This window comes from Anser cygnoides, chromosome 30 (assembly GCF_040182565.1).
Source record: "Anser cygnoides isolate HZ-2024a breed goose chromosome 30, Taihu_goose_T2T_genome, whole genome shotgun sequence".
In the NCBI taxonomy this organism is placed as follows: domain Eukaryota; kingdom Metazoa; phylum Chordata; class Aves; order Anseriformes; family Anatidae; genus Anser; species Anser cygnoides.
Window position 1 is genome coordinate 863,876 of NC_089902.1, and position 16,642 is coordinate 880,517.

The 16,642-nt window shown below is 49.4% G+C and overlaps 1 protein-coding gene across 1 annotated transcript; it reads left to right on the forward strand.

Annotated features, from left to right (window-relative positions):
- The first annotated feature begins 288 nt into the window (after positions 1–288).
- LOC136787583 (olfactory receptor 14J1-like) lies at positions 289–4,500 on the forward strand. The gene is made up of 2 exons (XM_066984895.1): positions 289–502; positions 3,893–4,500. The coding sequence occupies exons 1-2, from the start codon at positions 289–291 to the stop codon at positions 4,498–4,500; spliced, it is 822 nt and encodes a 273-aa protein (XP_066840996.1).
- The last annotated feature ends 12,142 nt before the right edge of the window (positions 4,501–16,642 follow it).

The window sequence follows — 16,642 nt, forward strand, 5'->3', positions numbered from 1 at the left end:
CAGAAACCAAGTGATCCCTTTCCCAGGGTAAGCTATGAGATAAGGGAAAAGAGGTCAGCCATCATCTTGGTGAGCACATTGTCACCTGGCTGCCCCAGTGCTGGGAGAACAGGGCCAATAGCCTGGAATTAGAGGGCAGGGAAGCCAAGCAGCTGGGATCCCCCTCTAAGGAAGGGGTGAATGAGAAAGCCATTGGGAAAGGGCACAAGGAATTTAATCCTGTCAGGCGTCAAGGAAAGGTATCCCTTGAAGGAAGATCTTGTATGTCAACCAGGAAAGTGGACCACCATGGAGAGGGGTATCCGGTACCTGAGGGAATTAGCCATGTTGGAGGTGATTGATAGTGACCTAGACAACAAACAGCTGGCCAAAGATCCCGATGAAGTCAAGTGCACACGACCCATGTGGCAGAAGTTTGTACAGAGCACACCATCAGCATATGCCAACTCATTGGCAGTTATGACTTGGAAAGACCAAGAGGAACCCGCAGTGGATGAACTGGGTAGCCAACTCTGGCAGTGTGAAGGAAGTCTCTCTTCTTCCCTATGAGCTCTGTGTCTCGTCTAGAGAGAACCTTTCTCAAGAGGTCCAAGAACTACAAGAGAATACATTTTCCTCTGCACCTGCACGAACCAATAGCTCAGCTATCAGAAGTAAGCATCCCTCTGCTTGAGAAAGGTGATATAGTGGGTACAGACCAGTTTCCATCCTGTGGTTTTGACTGTGTGACCACGGAAAGGCCATGAGAAAATGGGATGGAAAAATTGACCTTGACCCTAGAGGCAAGGATACATGAAGTGCAAGGAAAAACATTGGCAAAAAGTGGTTCTTCTGAGAAAATTGCTGCTCCAGTATTTCTGGAATTACAGGGGGATCCCAACAGTTAACTCTATTGGAGGCTGAAGTGAGTTTAATGGGAAAGAATGGTAAATGCTCTGCATTGAGACTGGCCCAGGAGCTCCCTGCTTCCTTGGCATAGACTACTTCAGGAGAGGGTACTTCAAAGATCCAAAGGTCTACCTTTAAACTGCTGTCTACCTTGCCCAGTCTCTCACAGGACCCTTCTGCTGTGCAGGTGCTGATGGCCAATGGGCAGCAGGTGCCAATCGCTACCACAACAGTGCACCTGAGGCAGTATTGCACTCACAGAGACTCCCTGATTCCCATGCATGAGCTGGTTCATTGACTGCAGAGCCAAGGAGTGATCAGCAACACTTGCTCACCCTTTAGGAGTCCCATACGGACAGTGCAAAATTCTAATGGTGAGTGGAAGAGAACGATGGACTTCTGTGCCTGAATGAAGTCACACCACCGCTGAGTGCTGCTGTGCCAGGCATGCTAGAACTTCATTCAGTACGAACTGCAGTCAAAGGCAGCCAAGCGCTATGCCACCATTAATATTGCTAATGCATTTTTCTGCATCCCTTTGGCAGCAGTGTGAAGGCCACACTTTGCTTTCAGTTGGAGGGGTGTCCTGTCCACATGGAATCGACTGCGCCAGGGGTAGAAACACAGCCCTACCATTTGCCATGGGCTGATCCAGACTGCCCTGGAATACAGGGAAGCTCCTGAACACCTCCAGTACATTGATGTCATCATCACATGGGGCAACACAGCTCAAGAATTATTTGAGAAAGGGAAGAAAATAGCCTTAATAGCACAAATCACACTTCTAAAACCAGCCTCTCCCCTGTTCAGAGAGGAGCAGTCGGTGATGACTTCGGTCTGCTTCAGACACCACAGCCCAGCAGAGACCCTGCTGCCTTCGGGAGCTGTCAGCCCTGAGGCCTTGGGGACACCTCGAGGGAGCCCAATGACACAGAGCAAGCGATGCCATGGTCGGGTGCTGTGCTGCTGAGCTGGGCCGGGCTCCTGGGCCCAAGGGGAGCTCGTGGCAAGCGGGCAGAGCTGCAGAGAGACAGCTCTGCCCAGGAGCAGCTCCTGTGCACAGCGCAGCAGGGCTGGGGGCTCTGACCGCAGCTGGCACGGGGACAGGAGAGAAGGAGAGAGGGCTTGGAGGCAGTGAGGAGCGCAGCAAGAGAGGGCAGCGTGTGGCAGGACAGATCTGCAGGCTCTTGGCACTGTGAGTCTCTGGCAGCAGGGCCATGCAGGTGGGGTTGCCAGAGGGGTCTTCTACAGCTGGCACATCCGATGGCTGATAACATCTGTCGGGATGGGTCTCTGTTTCTCCAGCGAGGAGTAGAAAATGCTGTAAAGAATGGCATTTATGATTGCATTTTTCAAGAGAAAGACCAAGGCAGTTGATACCTGAGAGGCAAGACTTTGTCTGTAGCCTGTGCTTGAAGAATCCTGCAGTGGAGGGGAGGCAGGTTTCATGGTAATGAGTGGTCAGGATTGTATTGGAGATTAAGACCCGTGGAGCATTGCAGTGAGGGACCAATATGTCATCAATGAACTTCATAAAGTCCCTTCCCACACCTCAGCCCACAGACTGCATCAACACCGTCATTGTGGTCCTCTCAGGCTTTATCCTAGCTGATCTTTGGGAGCTACAAACCCTCCGATGCCCAGTGCCCTGTCTTTGGGAGGTCTCTGCTGGCTTGAGGTGAGCACAGATCGATTGCAATGAGCAGGAGCTGCCTCCTCTGCAGGCAGAGCTGCAGCACAGGAGGGTGTGCTGAGTGTCCGTCTGTCTCTCCCTGGCCTTGCCTCCCCTGGCAGCAGCACGCTGCCATTCCTCCTGGCTTCTCCACCTGGCCGTGCTGCTGCTGCTCTTGTTCCCAGGCTGCCTGGGGATGGGGGTTTCACCTGCCCATGGAGTGAGCCCTCGGGGTGCTTGGGGGAAGGGGAGTACGGGGACAGGGTGAGGGGTCTGGAGATGGGCACTTGGAGCCTGGATTCCTCTGCTCTCAGAAGTGGCCTTGTTCTTTTCAGCGAAAGATGTGAGTAGAATTTTCCTGCAGTTCTCACAGGACGGCTGGGACCAGACTTGATGGACAGACTGGCTGTCCTCCTTGAGGACAACCTGCACTAAAGTGATGATGATCCTGATTTCTCTGATGATGATCCACAAGGATTCACTTCTTCAGTTCCAGCAGAAATACCAGGATTTCTGGCTTAGAATATGTTCTGAGGAGTGGTGGGGCAGCTAGAACATATATTTATATGTTCATATTTATATTTATATTTTATATTTATATTTATATTTTATATGTTCATATTAATAAATAAATAAACAAATTAATTAATTAATTAATAAGCCACCAGAGCTCTGCTCTGCAGTTTGGTGAACTAGGAGCAAAACTGGGGAAAAAAACTCATTTGATATCAGAAGGGAAGTGAATCTGACATTCCCTCATGTTCCTCTTCACCTCTTGCTGTAGGAGAGGACTGACTCCAGCATTATCCATAGCAGAGCCCCCAGTTCTGACAGACACCCCCAGGCAGAATGAATCAGGATGCATGAAATGAATCTGCCAAATGTCAGCCAGAAAGTGGACAATTTATCTGGTGATTTTAAAGAACAGGAATTAGTTTTCTTCTGATAAATTACTTGCTCTTTATTGCCCTCATGCTCTTTTTTTGCAGGACCACCTCCCAGAAAAGCAGATGTCCAACAGAAGCTCCATCACTGAGTTCCTCCTGCTGGCATTCGCAGACACGCGCGAGCTGCAGCTCCTGCACTTCGGGCTCTTCCTGGGCATCTACCTGGCTGCCCTCCTGGGCAACGGCCTCATCCTCACCGCCGTAGCCTGCGACCACCGCCTCCACACCCCCATGTACTTCTTCCTCCTCAACCTCGCCCTCCTCGACCTGGGCTGCATCTCCACCACTCTGCCCAAAGCCATGGCCAATGCCCTCTGGGACACCAGGGCCATCTCCTATCAAGGCTGTGCTGCACAGGTCTTCTTTTCTGTCTTCTTCGTTGTAGCAGAGTATTCCATTCTCACCAGCATGTCCTACGACCGCTACATTGCCGTCTGCAAGCCCCTGCACTACGGGAGCCTCGTGGGCAGCAGAGCTTGTGCCCAGATGGCAGCAGCTGCCTGGGGCAGTGGCTTTCTCAATGCTGTCCTGTACACGGCCACTACATTTTCCCTGCCCCTCTGCCAAGGCAATGCTGTGGACCAGTTCTTCTGTGAAATCCCCCAGATCCTCAAGCTCTCCTGCTCAGATGCCTACCTCAGGGAAGTTGGGGCACTTGTGTTTAGTGTTTCTTTAGTATTTGGTTGTTTTGTTTTCATTGTTTTGTCCTATGTGCAGATCTTCAGGGCAGTGCTGAGGATCCCCTCTGAGCAGGGCAGGCACAAAGCCTTTTCCACGTGCCTCCCTCACCTGGCCGTGGTCTCCCTGTTTGTCAGCACTGCCATGTTTGCCTACCTGAAGCCCCCCTCCATCTCCTCACCATCCTTGGACCTGCTGCTGGCAGTTTTATATGTAGTAGTACCTCCAGCAGTGAACCCCCTCATCTACAGCATGAGGAACCAGGACCTGAAAGACACACTGAAGAACATGATTCTAGTGGTAATATTTACTTAGCAATGAATTGGCTATCTCCCTTTTCTACTTTAACTCAAGTTAATCTCAGGCAATTTGTGACCTTTAGTTCAGTATTTTTTAAAATACTGTTTGCAGATAAATATTTGCTTTCATTCCTCTTTTCCAGATGACCAACCCTCTGTGTGACCCAGAGGCTTTCTCTGAATGTGTTTATTCCTAAATGACACCTGGCCTCTGTTGTGGCATCTTGTTAATAAAAGTGGAGTTGCTTGGTGCTCAGGGCTCTTCTTCCCAAACTGGAGTGCAGAAGGCGCTCAGGGAATGCCAGGCTCAAGGCCTCACTCTTGTGCTTGGGTGTCTCTTGGACACAGGGGCACGAGGGCACGGGGTGGGAGATGAGGGAGCCAGAGCTGGACTGAGTCATCACTGGTGGATTCCCAGTGCCCCTGGAGGCCCTGACTGGTCAAGAAGCAGCTTCCTGGGATTGAAACGTGACAGGGCTGGCGGCATCAGGGAGGTATCGGGAGCCACCAGGATACCCTAAGGGTTCTCCTGGGATGCCGTGTGCCTTGTGTTGGGTGGGCAGCGAGTGGGTCTTCACAGTAAAGCTAAGCCAAAGGATGCACGGGCTGATGGGAGCTCTGCAATGCCAGGACACACAGCGAGGCCACAGCACAAAGGTCTCAGAGGCCTTCAGTGAACTGTAGGAAAGGGCCAAGACTGGGTGACCAGGCAAGGTCCGGGGGGTGAGGAGAGGTGGGCAGGGGCTGGGCTGGGCTGGGCAGTGCCCGGCAGAAGGCACCAGCAGCGTCAGGGAGCGGTGGCAGCATGCAGGGGAGGGCTCCCAGCAGGGCTTGGTGCTGCAGAGCCAGGGCTGGGGAAGGGAGCCCCGAGCTGCAGGGGCAGGGGACACGAGGCCGCTCGGGGCCCTTGCTGGCCTGGGCAGAGCAGGAAGGGGGCCCAGGGCATTCGTCCCCTCACCGCAGCCTGCCACGACCTGCACGGCGCTCACGGAGCATCCAGGGCCAGGCTCTGCCCCGTGGTGCGCAGGGAGAGGGCAAAGCCTCTCTGAAAAAGAGGCAGAAACTGAAAAAGGTCCCTCCGCTGCCCCGTGGTGTGACAGGGCCAGGGTGGGACAGCTTACCTTTATTTGATGTAGTTCTTGTGTAATTTGCATTGGTGATGGCACAAAAAGACAGCTCCTTCAGCAGTGATGTACATCCTTCTTCATGTTAGGACACAACTCAACGTCCTTCACTCTGCTTTATCTCACAGATGAACTGGATTAGGTCTCCTTGATTACTCTGAGGCACAGTGCAGTGCTTCTTGCCTTCTGACACTCCAGCACAATATGTGTGACTTTCCCTTACTCTGCGCATTGACCTGACGGGTCATGTCACAATTTTCACTTTCATATCCCTAGTTGGAAGGGGATGATTCCCCAAAGTGGGGCAAGCTGATGGGTTCTGCCTCAGCCATTTGAAGCGTGCTATACTTGAGTTTTTCAGCCTGAATTTGCTAGAGATGACCCAGGAAGGTAAATGGATATTCATGTGTCTAGTAGGAATAAGGAAAAGTATCTCAGGTTCCCAATGGCCATTTCAAATCTAGGTCAACCCCAGGAACCCACTGAACTAGGGTGTTGTCTTTGAAGGCGTTTCCAGTGCTGGGCTGGGCTGCAGTTACAGGGACAAAGACCACTGCTGACAGTGGAGGTGCCCTGGGAACTCCACCTGGCTCCACCTGATTTTCCCAAAGGGCTCCGGTCTCCTGCAGGTCTTTTCTGACATCTGCCGGTCCAGGGAAGTGCCTCAAACACAACGGGGCCACAGGAGGTTTTCCCTGGTTATGCTTATGGTCACACAGCAAAGCTCTGCCTCAATGCCCAGTAATTTTTTAATACTTAACTAATAAAGCAACTACTCATCATCTCAAATGATTCAACTCCTTCCGTTAAATGTCTCACGTGAAGTGTAATTTCTATCATGAAGAAATGTGAATTTTCAGGATGTATATTCATCGCAGGAGAAGAAATCCTGGTGTTCACCTGTACTTGCATTGTCATCACTTTGTCTATCACAGTGTGCTCCCTCATCTTCCAGGCACAAAACCTGACTTGATTACACAGACCCTGCTGAATGTCCCCTTTCCAGCTGCCTGTTTGGATATATGAACTTCCCATGGGTCTCCTGCTTTGCCCTCCCCTTACTCTTGGATCATTCAGACCGCTCTCACCAACCCAGTTGCTGCTTTGAGTTTCCATGAGTTCCAGCTAACCCATCTCTCAGCAGTCTGTCTTATGGTTTCCTTAGCAAGAAACTCATCGTTTCTCATTGAGTTAGTATGATATGGATTAATATGAACACTACTGTTTTAAATTTCCTATTAATCAGTGTAAAATAGATCATGTACAGTCATCCTTTTGCGAAGGTAAACATCACTGGAGGCCAAAAAATAAGTAACTTGAACTTTTTTTTTTTTTGAAAACTGCAGCATGATTTCCTGTTAGTTTTTAAATAGGAAAAACCTTACTCTTCCTACCTATGCAGGGCTGCTCTCTTTTGCATTAGGATGAAAAGACTGCTGATAGCATGCTGATGTTTTAATTGTTGCAGAGCAGTGCTTACACCAGGCCAAGGACTTTTCGGCTTCTCGCTCTGTCCTGCCCACGGGCAGGCTGGGGGTGCAGCAGGAGCTGGGAGGGGACAGACCCAGGACAGCTGACCCCAACTGGCCACAGGGGTATTCCATACCATCTGACGTCATGCTAAACAATATATAGGGGTGGCTGGCTGGGGTGGGGGGCCGGCTGCTCGGGGAGAGGCTGGGCATCGGTCAGCGGGTGGTGAGCAATTGCACTGTGCATCACTTGTTTCTTACACATTATTATTAGTAATACTATTATCATTATTATTATTATTATTGTTATTATTATTTTCCTGTCTTAATAAACTGTCTTTACCTCAACTCACAGGTTGCACTTTCCCGTTTCTGTCCCCCATCCCAGAGAGGGATGGGGGAGGGTGGGCGAACGGCTGTGTGGTGTTTAGATGCCGACCAGGTTAAACCACGCCTATGACAACACAGTTCCAAGTAGATGACGTAGGTTGGTTTTCCCTTGTCATCTGATGTGGTCACTCCATTGTAGAAAGCCACCAGATTGGTCCGGCATGATTTACCCTTTGGTGAAGCCATGCTGGCTGTCTTGGATCACCTCTTTGTCTTTCATGTGCCTTGAGATTGATTCCAGGAGGATCTTTTCCATGATCTTACCAGGCACTGAGGCGAGCCTCACTGTTCTGGAGATCCCTGGGTCCTCCTTTCTACCCTGAATCAAAAGGGGAGTGATGTTTCCCTTTTCCCAGTCACCAGGGACTTCACCCGACTGCCAGGACTCTTCAGATATGATGGAGAGAGGCTTGGCAACTACGTCAGCCAGTTCCCTCAGGACCTGGGGTGCAAGTCATCAGGCCCCATAGACTTGTACTTGTTGAGTTTCATCAGGTGGTCTCGAACCTGCTCTTCACTTACAGCGGGTGGGACTTTGACCCCCAGCCTCCATCTCTGGGTTCAGGGAAATGAAAGACTTGGGAAGCCTGACTGGCAGTGAAGACTGAGGAGAAGACGTTGCTGAGTCCCTCAGCCTTCTCCATGTCTGTCATTACCAGTTCACCCTTCTCATCCATCAGAGGGGGTACACTCTCCTTGGCCTTTCTTTTCTGAGCAATGTAGAAACTGTAGAATCTCTTGCTGTTATGCTTTGCTTCACTTGCTAAGCTCAATTCCATCCATGCCTTGGATTTCCTTATCCCATCCCAGCACATCCAAAACAAAACCATGTGTGAGGGCCTGGAAAAAGGAACCCTGGACCATAGAAGCCATTCTGGAAACAAAACTTGTAGGTAGGAAGCGCAGTTTTGCGGAGGTGCAGAGCCGATGGGCACGTTGTGGAGGATGATCCTAAAGACCTTTGTGCCCTTTCCCTCCTGACAACAATGCCACTTCCTTCTCAAGACTAGAGTATCCAACAGAGGTGAGACAGATACTCGGGGATCAAGAATGTCATCAGAAAGCTGATCCCAATAAGATATGGGGAGGTCAGGAGCAGCCTGGACAAGAGAGTTGTGAGATTTTGGGGTGAGAAGAAGAGCTTGGCCAGCAGGAATTAATGATTTCATAGACCTAAGAGGGCTCATCTAATGTAGATGCTGTGGTAACACTGACTTAAAACAGTCATGTATGGCCCTTACCTTACTTGAACCAGGAATTTTAATGTCTAAACCTAAATGCTACTACATCACTGTGACAGGAATTAGTTTTCTCTCTTGCTAACCATAATGCCTTCCCTCAACACTAAAATTAAAAAGGTCTCTTTAAACCTAGACTTCTAGGCAGACCTAAAAAACCCAAGGCTTGGCTGTGTCTAGCCAAGAAGCTGCAAGGCCAGCAGCAGGCCCAGGCCTTGGAAGATTCTGGGGAGCATCTATGATCAGACTCTAGCTTTGTGTTTCAAGGAACAGCTGGTGAGGGTTGATGAGACCCTGCTGAAATGATGGAAATGCCGGGATGAGAGCAAGGTGGTGAACAGAGATGGGTGTCTGCAGACTTCAAGGAAATAGGATAAAATGTGGAACAGCACAGGAAAGCCTACAGAGGAGAAGGCAGAGGGTGCTGGCAAGACTGGAAGGCCCCAACAGACCTGATGTTTTTGTCCCTTTGCCTAGAGCTTCTGAGGAGACGAGATAGAGTCATTGCAATGGAGCCTCTTTGCTTCCTTGACACCCTGTGCAGGGGTGGGGAGGTGTCCTAATGAAGTTCTTCTCATGGCATCACACTGCCCACCACATCATACAGACCCCAAGAAGAGCCAGACGTGGGGGTGCAGGATCTCTCCTCCCAGTGGCTGGGGTCAGGCCTTGGCCCTTCTGCTTCACCAAAACCAACCAAGACTTTTCTCAGCACAGCGCTTCGCCTGTCTGGAATCATGGCCTCCAGTTATCTGCCCTAACAAGTCCCTGGGGAGGCTTTGTTAGGAACAGCCCTCAGTGGGGCCCATTAATACTCCAAGTCACTTCAACTTTTCCTTCTGACTTTACCTTCTCAAGCGGTTACATCATTCTCCTCTCAGTACCTGAGCTTCATAGACTGAGCACCAAAATACACCACGGAACTCATTAAAACAGAGAAAGTTCTAAGCAGACATATCTCTCCCAGAATTTTCTTCAAGTCTTCAAGACTTATAGAGCAAATTGGAGAGCTTTCATGGTGTAGTTAAGGAGGAAGATTTCAAGAAGCACCTGAAAAAAATCTTTTCTCATCTTAAAGGATGCCTTTAGTTGAATTTTGGTTTGGAGCATTATTCTCTAATTGATATTGATCCAGGGTGTCTCCTTTGGAGACCTGCATAGGGAGGAAAAGCAGACTCTTGAGGTCTGACACTGCATGGAGAACCTTGCTCCTCACCACCCCAGTCCTGACATTTCTCTCTTTGGCGCTTGCATCATTTCTCCTTCCACCAGACTTTGGCACAGAGGTCTGCAGCTGGATGTTACAGCTGCTTTGCACCAGCTTCCTCCTGCTTGCCTTAGAGACCTGGATGCACACAGGCGCAGAAGGGTTTCTCCTCATTTCAAACCAAACAACAGGAAAACATGCGGCAATCTTCCAAAAGCAAAGCAAGCTCCTCATCCTGTATGCCTCCTGTGAGGTTTATGTTCCCAAAAGGATGACTGGACCAGAAGTCTTTTATACTGATAGACCGGAAATTTTAAGTGTTAAGATTAGAATTAATCCATATGATATTAATTCAATGATAAATGATGATGAGCTTTCTAAGGACACAGTTAGACAGACTGCAGATAGATGGGCAAGCTTCAACTCCCTGAAGCTCAAAGCAGCACCTGGGTTGGAGAGGGCGCTCTGAGTGATCCAGGAGGAAGGGGAGGGCAAGCCAGGAGAACCATGGGAAGTGCATAGGTCCAAACAGGCAGCTGGAAAGGGGACATTCAGCATCGTCTGTTTAATCAAGATGGGTGGATGTACCTGGGAGATGAGGGAGCACACCATGATAGACAAAGCGATGACAATGCAAGTACAGGTGAACACCAGTATTTCTTTTTCTGTGATGAAAATACATCCTGAAAATGCCTATTTCTTCATGAGAGAAACTACACTGTGTGACATTTTACGGAAGGGATTGAATCATTTGAGGTAATGAGTAGTTGCTTTATGACTTAAGTCCTGAAGAAAATAGTGGGTACTGAGGCAGAGCTTTGCTGTCTGACCATAAGCAACCAGTGCCAAGGTCTTCAGAGAAGTTTACTCACATTTGAAATATTTCCTTGAAATCCCATTTCCTGGTTCTGCTTTCAATGAAATCATTAGGCCTCCAGAGGCTCTGGTGCATTTAGAGTAATTCCCTGGAATGGAAGCTGTCTGAAAGGACCTGCAGGAGACCAGAGCCCGTTGGTGGATAAGGTGGGGACAGGTGATGTTTCCCAGGCACCTCCACTGCCAGCAGTGCTCTTTCTCCTTGGAACTGCGGCCCAGCCCAGCACTGGAAACCCCTTCAAGGCAAATTCTTTCTTCAGGTGTTTCTTTGGATAGTCCTAAATTTGAAATGGCCATTGGGATCCGAAGACATTCTCCCTTCTTTCTAGTAGACACCTAAACATCCATTTACCATCCTAGGTCATGTGTGGAAAACTCAGCCTGAAAGACTCAAGAGCAGGACACTTCCAAAGGCTGAGGCAGAACCCATCAGCTTGCCTCACTTTGGGGAATCATCCCCTTCCTGCTAGGGATATCTAGTTATAGCAGAGCATGAGGACAAATAGAGAAAGACAATGTGAAGTTGACCCTGATGTCACTTTTCCAAACTGGATGTGTTTCACCAAGGACAAGAGCCAGGCCTTGAACCCCAGCCCCTGCGAAGGGAGATCCTTTCCCTTCACACATAGCTCAGGGCTCTTCGTGGGGCAGGAGGAGATGGGGATGTGCATGGCCAAGTGCAGGAGAATGGTACGAGCCCTGCCTGGTTCATGGGTGGGGGCGAGGAGGCAATGAGGCCCTGGTGCTTTACCGAGAAGCTGTCTCCTCCTAGGCCCCAGTGGCAGAGACAACAGCCAGAGCCAAGGACACAAAGCCCTGGGTCCTGTTGGGACTCTCAGCCTTGTCAGAGGCCTCTGTCCTCTCCACCCCAAGCTATCTGAGGGACTAATTTTTGTCAAAGGCAAGGTATAAAAATAAAAATTTCTTTATATGTTAATAAAGGAGGATTAAGGAGAATCATCATCCTTTACTGGATGTGAGGGAAACCTGGTGACAAGAGATGAGGTAAAGGCTGAGGCACTTAATGTCTTCTTTGCCTCAGGCTCTAGGAGAAAGACCAGTTGTTCCCCTGGACATTTCTTCCTCCTCATGGCCAGTGCCAACCTTCCAAGGTGCACCTTCTGACAGTTTTTTCTCTCCTTCTCTTTCCTACTACCAAAGAAAGCTCCATCAGGGTGGAAACCACTCCTGAAGCAGGCATCCCAACCCATCAGGCTCCTTGCGGCCTGTCAGCCAAGCACACAGAAGTCACCTCAGCAGCATCTTCCAAGGCCTGGGCCTGCTGCTGGCCTTGCAGCTTCTTGGCTAGACACAGCCAAGCCTTGTGCCTCCTGCTGTCCAGTCCTGGCCTCAAGCAGAAGGGACAGGACAACCCCTGTGCGGGCCTTCTTTGTGTCTGGGTCGTCCTGGGGATGGAGGCAGAGGGGATCCCAGAGGGGATCCCTCCCCTTACTGTTTGATCATTCAGACCGCTCTCACCAACCCAGTTGCTCCTTTGAGTTTCAGTGAGTTCTGCTCGCCAATCTGTCAGTGGTTTAATGGTTTCCTAGGCCAGAAACTCATCGTTTCTCATTGAATTAGTATGATATGGATTAATATTAACACTACTATTTAACATTTCCTATTAATCAGTGTAAAATAGATCATGTACCGTCATCCTTTTTGGAAGGTAAATATCACTGAACGCAAAAAAATTAGCAACTTGAACTTTTTGTTTTTTTTTTTTGTTTTGAAAATTGCTGCATGATTTCCTGTTGTTTGTTTTTAAACAGGAAAAATCCTGCTCTTCCTACCTAAGCAGGGCTCCAAAGGAGTAACCCTAGACCAATATCTATAGGAAAATGATGCTCCAAGCTGAAATGCAACAAAATTCAGCCTTTAAAATGAGGAAAGATATCTATTAGATGCTCTTTGAAATCCTCCTCCGTAACTACACCATGAAAGCTCTCCAATTAGCTGCAAAAGTCTTGAAGACTTGAAGAAAACTGTGGGAGAGATATGGCTGCTTAGGACTTTCTCTGTTTTAATAAGTTCCATGGTGTATTTTAGTGCTGAGTCAATGAAACTTGGGTACTGAGAGGAGAATGATGCAACTGCTTGAGAAGGTAAAGTCAGAAGGAAAAGTTAAAGTGACTTGGAGTATTAATGGGCCCCACTGAGGGCTGTTCCTAACAAAGCCTCCCCAGGGACTTGTTAGGGCAGATCATTGGAGGCCATGATTGCAGACAGGCAAAGCGCTGTGCTGAGAAAAGTCTTGGTTGGTTTTGGTGAAGCAGAAGGGCCAAGGCCTGACCCCAGCCACTGGGAGGGGAGATCCTGCACCCCCCCGTCTGGCTCAGGGCTCTTCTTGGGGTCTGTATGATGTGGTGGGCAGTGTGACGTCACGAGAAGAATTTCATTATGGTACCTCCTTACCCCTGCACAGGGTATCAAGGAAGCAAAGAGGCCCCATTGCAATGACTCTATCTCGTCTCCTCAGAAGCTCTAGCCAAGGGGACAAAAACGTCAGGGCTGTTGGGGCCTTCCCTTCTTGCCAGCACCCTCTGCCTTCTCTTCTGCAGGCTTTCCTATGCTGTCCCACACTTTGCCCTATTTCCTTGAAGTCTGCAGACACCCATCTCTGTCCACCACCTTGCTCTCATCCAGGACTTTCCATCATCTCACCCATGTCTCGTCAACCCTCATCAGATGTTCCTTGAAACACAAAGCCTGGCTGTGATCAGAGACTTTCATTTCTTTCATTGACCTCTGTCACCACGGCAAGACCCTTTGAGGGACATCTCTTCCTCCTTATAGCGAGAGCCACCCTTCCAAGGTACACTTTGTGACAGTTTTTCTCTCCTGCTCTTTCCTACTACCAAAGAAAGCTCCATCAGGGTGGAAACCACTCCTGAAGGAGGCATCCCAACCCATCAGGCTCCTTGCGGCCTGTCAGCCAAGCACACAGAAGTCACCTCAGCAGCATCTTCCAAGGCCTGGGCCTGCTGCTGGCCTTGCAGCTTCTTGGCTAGACACAGCCAAGCCTTGGGCCTCCTGCTGTCCAGGCCTGGACTCAAGCAGAAGGGACAGGACAACCCCTGTGCGGGCCTTCTTTCTGTCTGGGTCTTCCTGGGGATGGAGGCAGAGGGGATCCCACAGTCAGCATGCCAAGCAGGGGCCTTCTGCTGGCCTAGCAGGGCCACTGGCAGATGTCAGCCCCAAAGTGCAGATCCCAGGGAGAAGCCAAGGGTGACCTGCCACCTCCAGACACAAGGCACCTCACAGTCCCTTTGCGTGACACGTTCCTGCTGCTGCCCTATCAGCTGCAGAGACAGAAGTGACCTCCCAGTCACTGCCCCAGTCACATTCCTCCTGCTGGGGCAGGACATCCTGAGGCAGAGCTGACCTCTCTCTAGTCCCCTAGGGACTTGGTTTTCAATTTCTGTGTTAGAGTTTAAACAAATTTAGAGTGGCAGGATTCCCAAGCAAGTAGGTTTCTCGTTTCTGGTTTAGAGAGTGAACAAAACTTTATTGGGGAGCTTTGGTGTTCTTCTACGGGTATCAGGTCTGTGGTTAGGTAAGCTCTGCTGTTTATGTTTTTGTTGTTGTTGTTGTTGTTGTTGTTTTTTTCTGGTCTGCCACGACGTCTAGGGTGAATCAGAGCATTTTAATACTAGTATTAAGGGAAGGGGTCAGTGTGAGCAGGAGAGTAAAGGTAAGGGAAAGGGGTATGGTCTTTTCCCTCTAAGTGATACTTTGAGTTCAAGCATTTGAGAAATGGATTCCTGTCAGAGTGTTGTAGTAGCATTTAGGTTTAGGGATTAAAATTATTGGTTGAAGTAAGGTAAGGGCCATACATGACTGTTTTAAGTCAGTGCTACCGCAGCATCTACATTATATGACCCCTCTTACCTCTACGAAATCATTAATTTCTGCTGGCCAAGCTCTTCTTCCCACCCCAAAATCTCACATCTCTCTTGTCCAGGCTGCTCCTGACCTCCCCATATCTTATTGGGATCAGCTTTCGGATGACATTCTTGATCCCAGAGTATCTGTCTCACCTCTTTTGTCTACTCTGTTCCTGAGAAGGAAGCGGTGTTGTTGCCAGAAGGGAAAATGACACAAAGGTCTTTAGGAGCATCCTGTACAATGGGCCCATCAGCTCTGAACCTCCACACAATCACACTTCCTACCTATAACTTTTGTTTCCTGAATGGCTTCTATGGTTTCAGCGTCCTTTTCCCAGCCCCTCACGCATGCTTCAGTTTTGGATGTGCAGGGATGGGATAAGGAAAGTGACATGCTTAGTGGATGAGGGAAAGGCTGTGGATGTGGTCTACCTTGACTTCAGTAAGGCTTTTGACACCGTTTCCCACAACATTCTCCTCAAGAAATTGGTTGCTCGTGGCTTGGACTGGGATACGCTTCGTTGGGTTAAAAACTGGCTGGATAGCCGGGCCCAGAGAGTTGTGATGAATGGAGTCAAATCAAGTGGAGTCCCCCAGGGCTCGGTACTGGGGCCAGTCCTCTTTAATATCTTTATCGATGACCTGGATGAGGGGATTGAGTGCACCCTCAGTAAGTTTGCAGATGACACCAAGCTAAGTGCGTGTGTCGATCTGCTCGAGGGCAGGAAGGCTCTGCAGGAGGATCTGGATAGGCTGGAGCAATGGGCTGAGGTCAACTGTATGAAGTTCAACAAGGCCAAGTGCCGGGTCCTGCACCTGGGGCGCAACAACCCCTAGCAGAGCTACAGGCTGGGAGATGAGTGGTTGGAAAGTTGTCTGGCAGAGAAGGACCTGAGAGTACTGGTTGATAGTTGGCTGAATATGAGCCAGCGGTGTGCTCAGGTGGCCAAGAAAGCCAACAGCATCCTGGCTTGTATAAGAAACAGCGTGGCCAGCAGGTCTAGGGAAGTGATTGTTCCCCTGTACTCGGCTCTGGTGAGGCCGCACCTCGAGTACTGTGTTCAGTTTTGGGCCCCTTGCTACAAGAAGGACGTGGAGGTTCTCGAGCGAGTCCAGAGAAGGGCGACCAAGCTGGTGAGGGGTCTGGAGAACAAGTCTTACGAGGAGCGGCTGAGGGAGCTGGGCTTGTTCAGCCTGGAGAAGAAGAGGCTCAGGGGCGACCTTATCGCTCTCTACAGGTACCTTAAAGGAGGCTGTAGAGAGGTGGGGGTTGGTCTATTCTCCCATGTGCCTGGTGACAGGATGAGGGGGAATGGGCTAAAGTTGCACCAGGGGAGGTTTAGGTTGGATGTTAGGAGGAACTTCTTTACTGAAAGCGTTGTTAGGCATTGGAATGGGCTGCCCAGGGAGGTGGTTGAGTCACCATCCCTGGAGGTCTTTAAGAGACGATTAGATGTTGAGCTCAGTGATATGGTTTAGTGGAGGACTTGTTACTGTTAGGGCAGAGGTTGGGCTGGGTGATCTTGGAGGTCTCTTCCAACCTAGACGATTCTGTGATTCTGTGTGATTCTGTGTGTGATATTAACACTATTATTTTAAATTTCCTATTACTTAGTGTAAAATATATCATGTACCGTCATCCTTTCGGGAAGGTAAACATCACTGGAAGCAACAAGATGAAGAATTTTTTTTTTTTTTTCAAATTGCAGCATGATTTCCTGTTGTTTGTTTTTAAATAGGAAAAACCTTGCTCTTCCTACATAAGCAGGGCTCCAAAGGAGTAACCCTAGACCAATATCTATAGGAAAATGATGCTCCAAGCTGAAATGCAACAAAATTCAGCCTTTAAAATGAGGAAAGATTTTTATTAGATGCTCTTTGAAATCTTCCTCCTTAACTACACCACGAAAGCTCTCCAATTAGCTGCACAAGTCCTGAACACTTGAAGAAAACTGTGGGAGAGA

Coding starts and splice junctions, on each gene's coding strand:
- LOC136787583 (XM_066984895.1), top strand. CDS start 289: ATGGAGAGGGGTATCCGGTACCTGAGGGAATTAGCCATGTTGGAGGTG. Junction 503..3,892: donor ACCCGCAGTGGATGAACTGG/GTAGCCAACTCT, acceptor TCTTCGTTGTAG/CAGAGTATTCCATTCTCACC.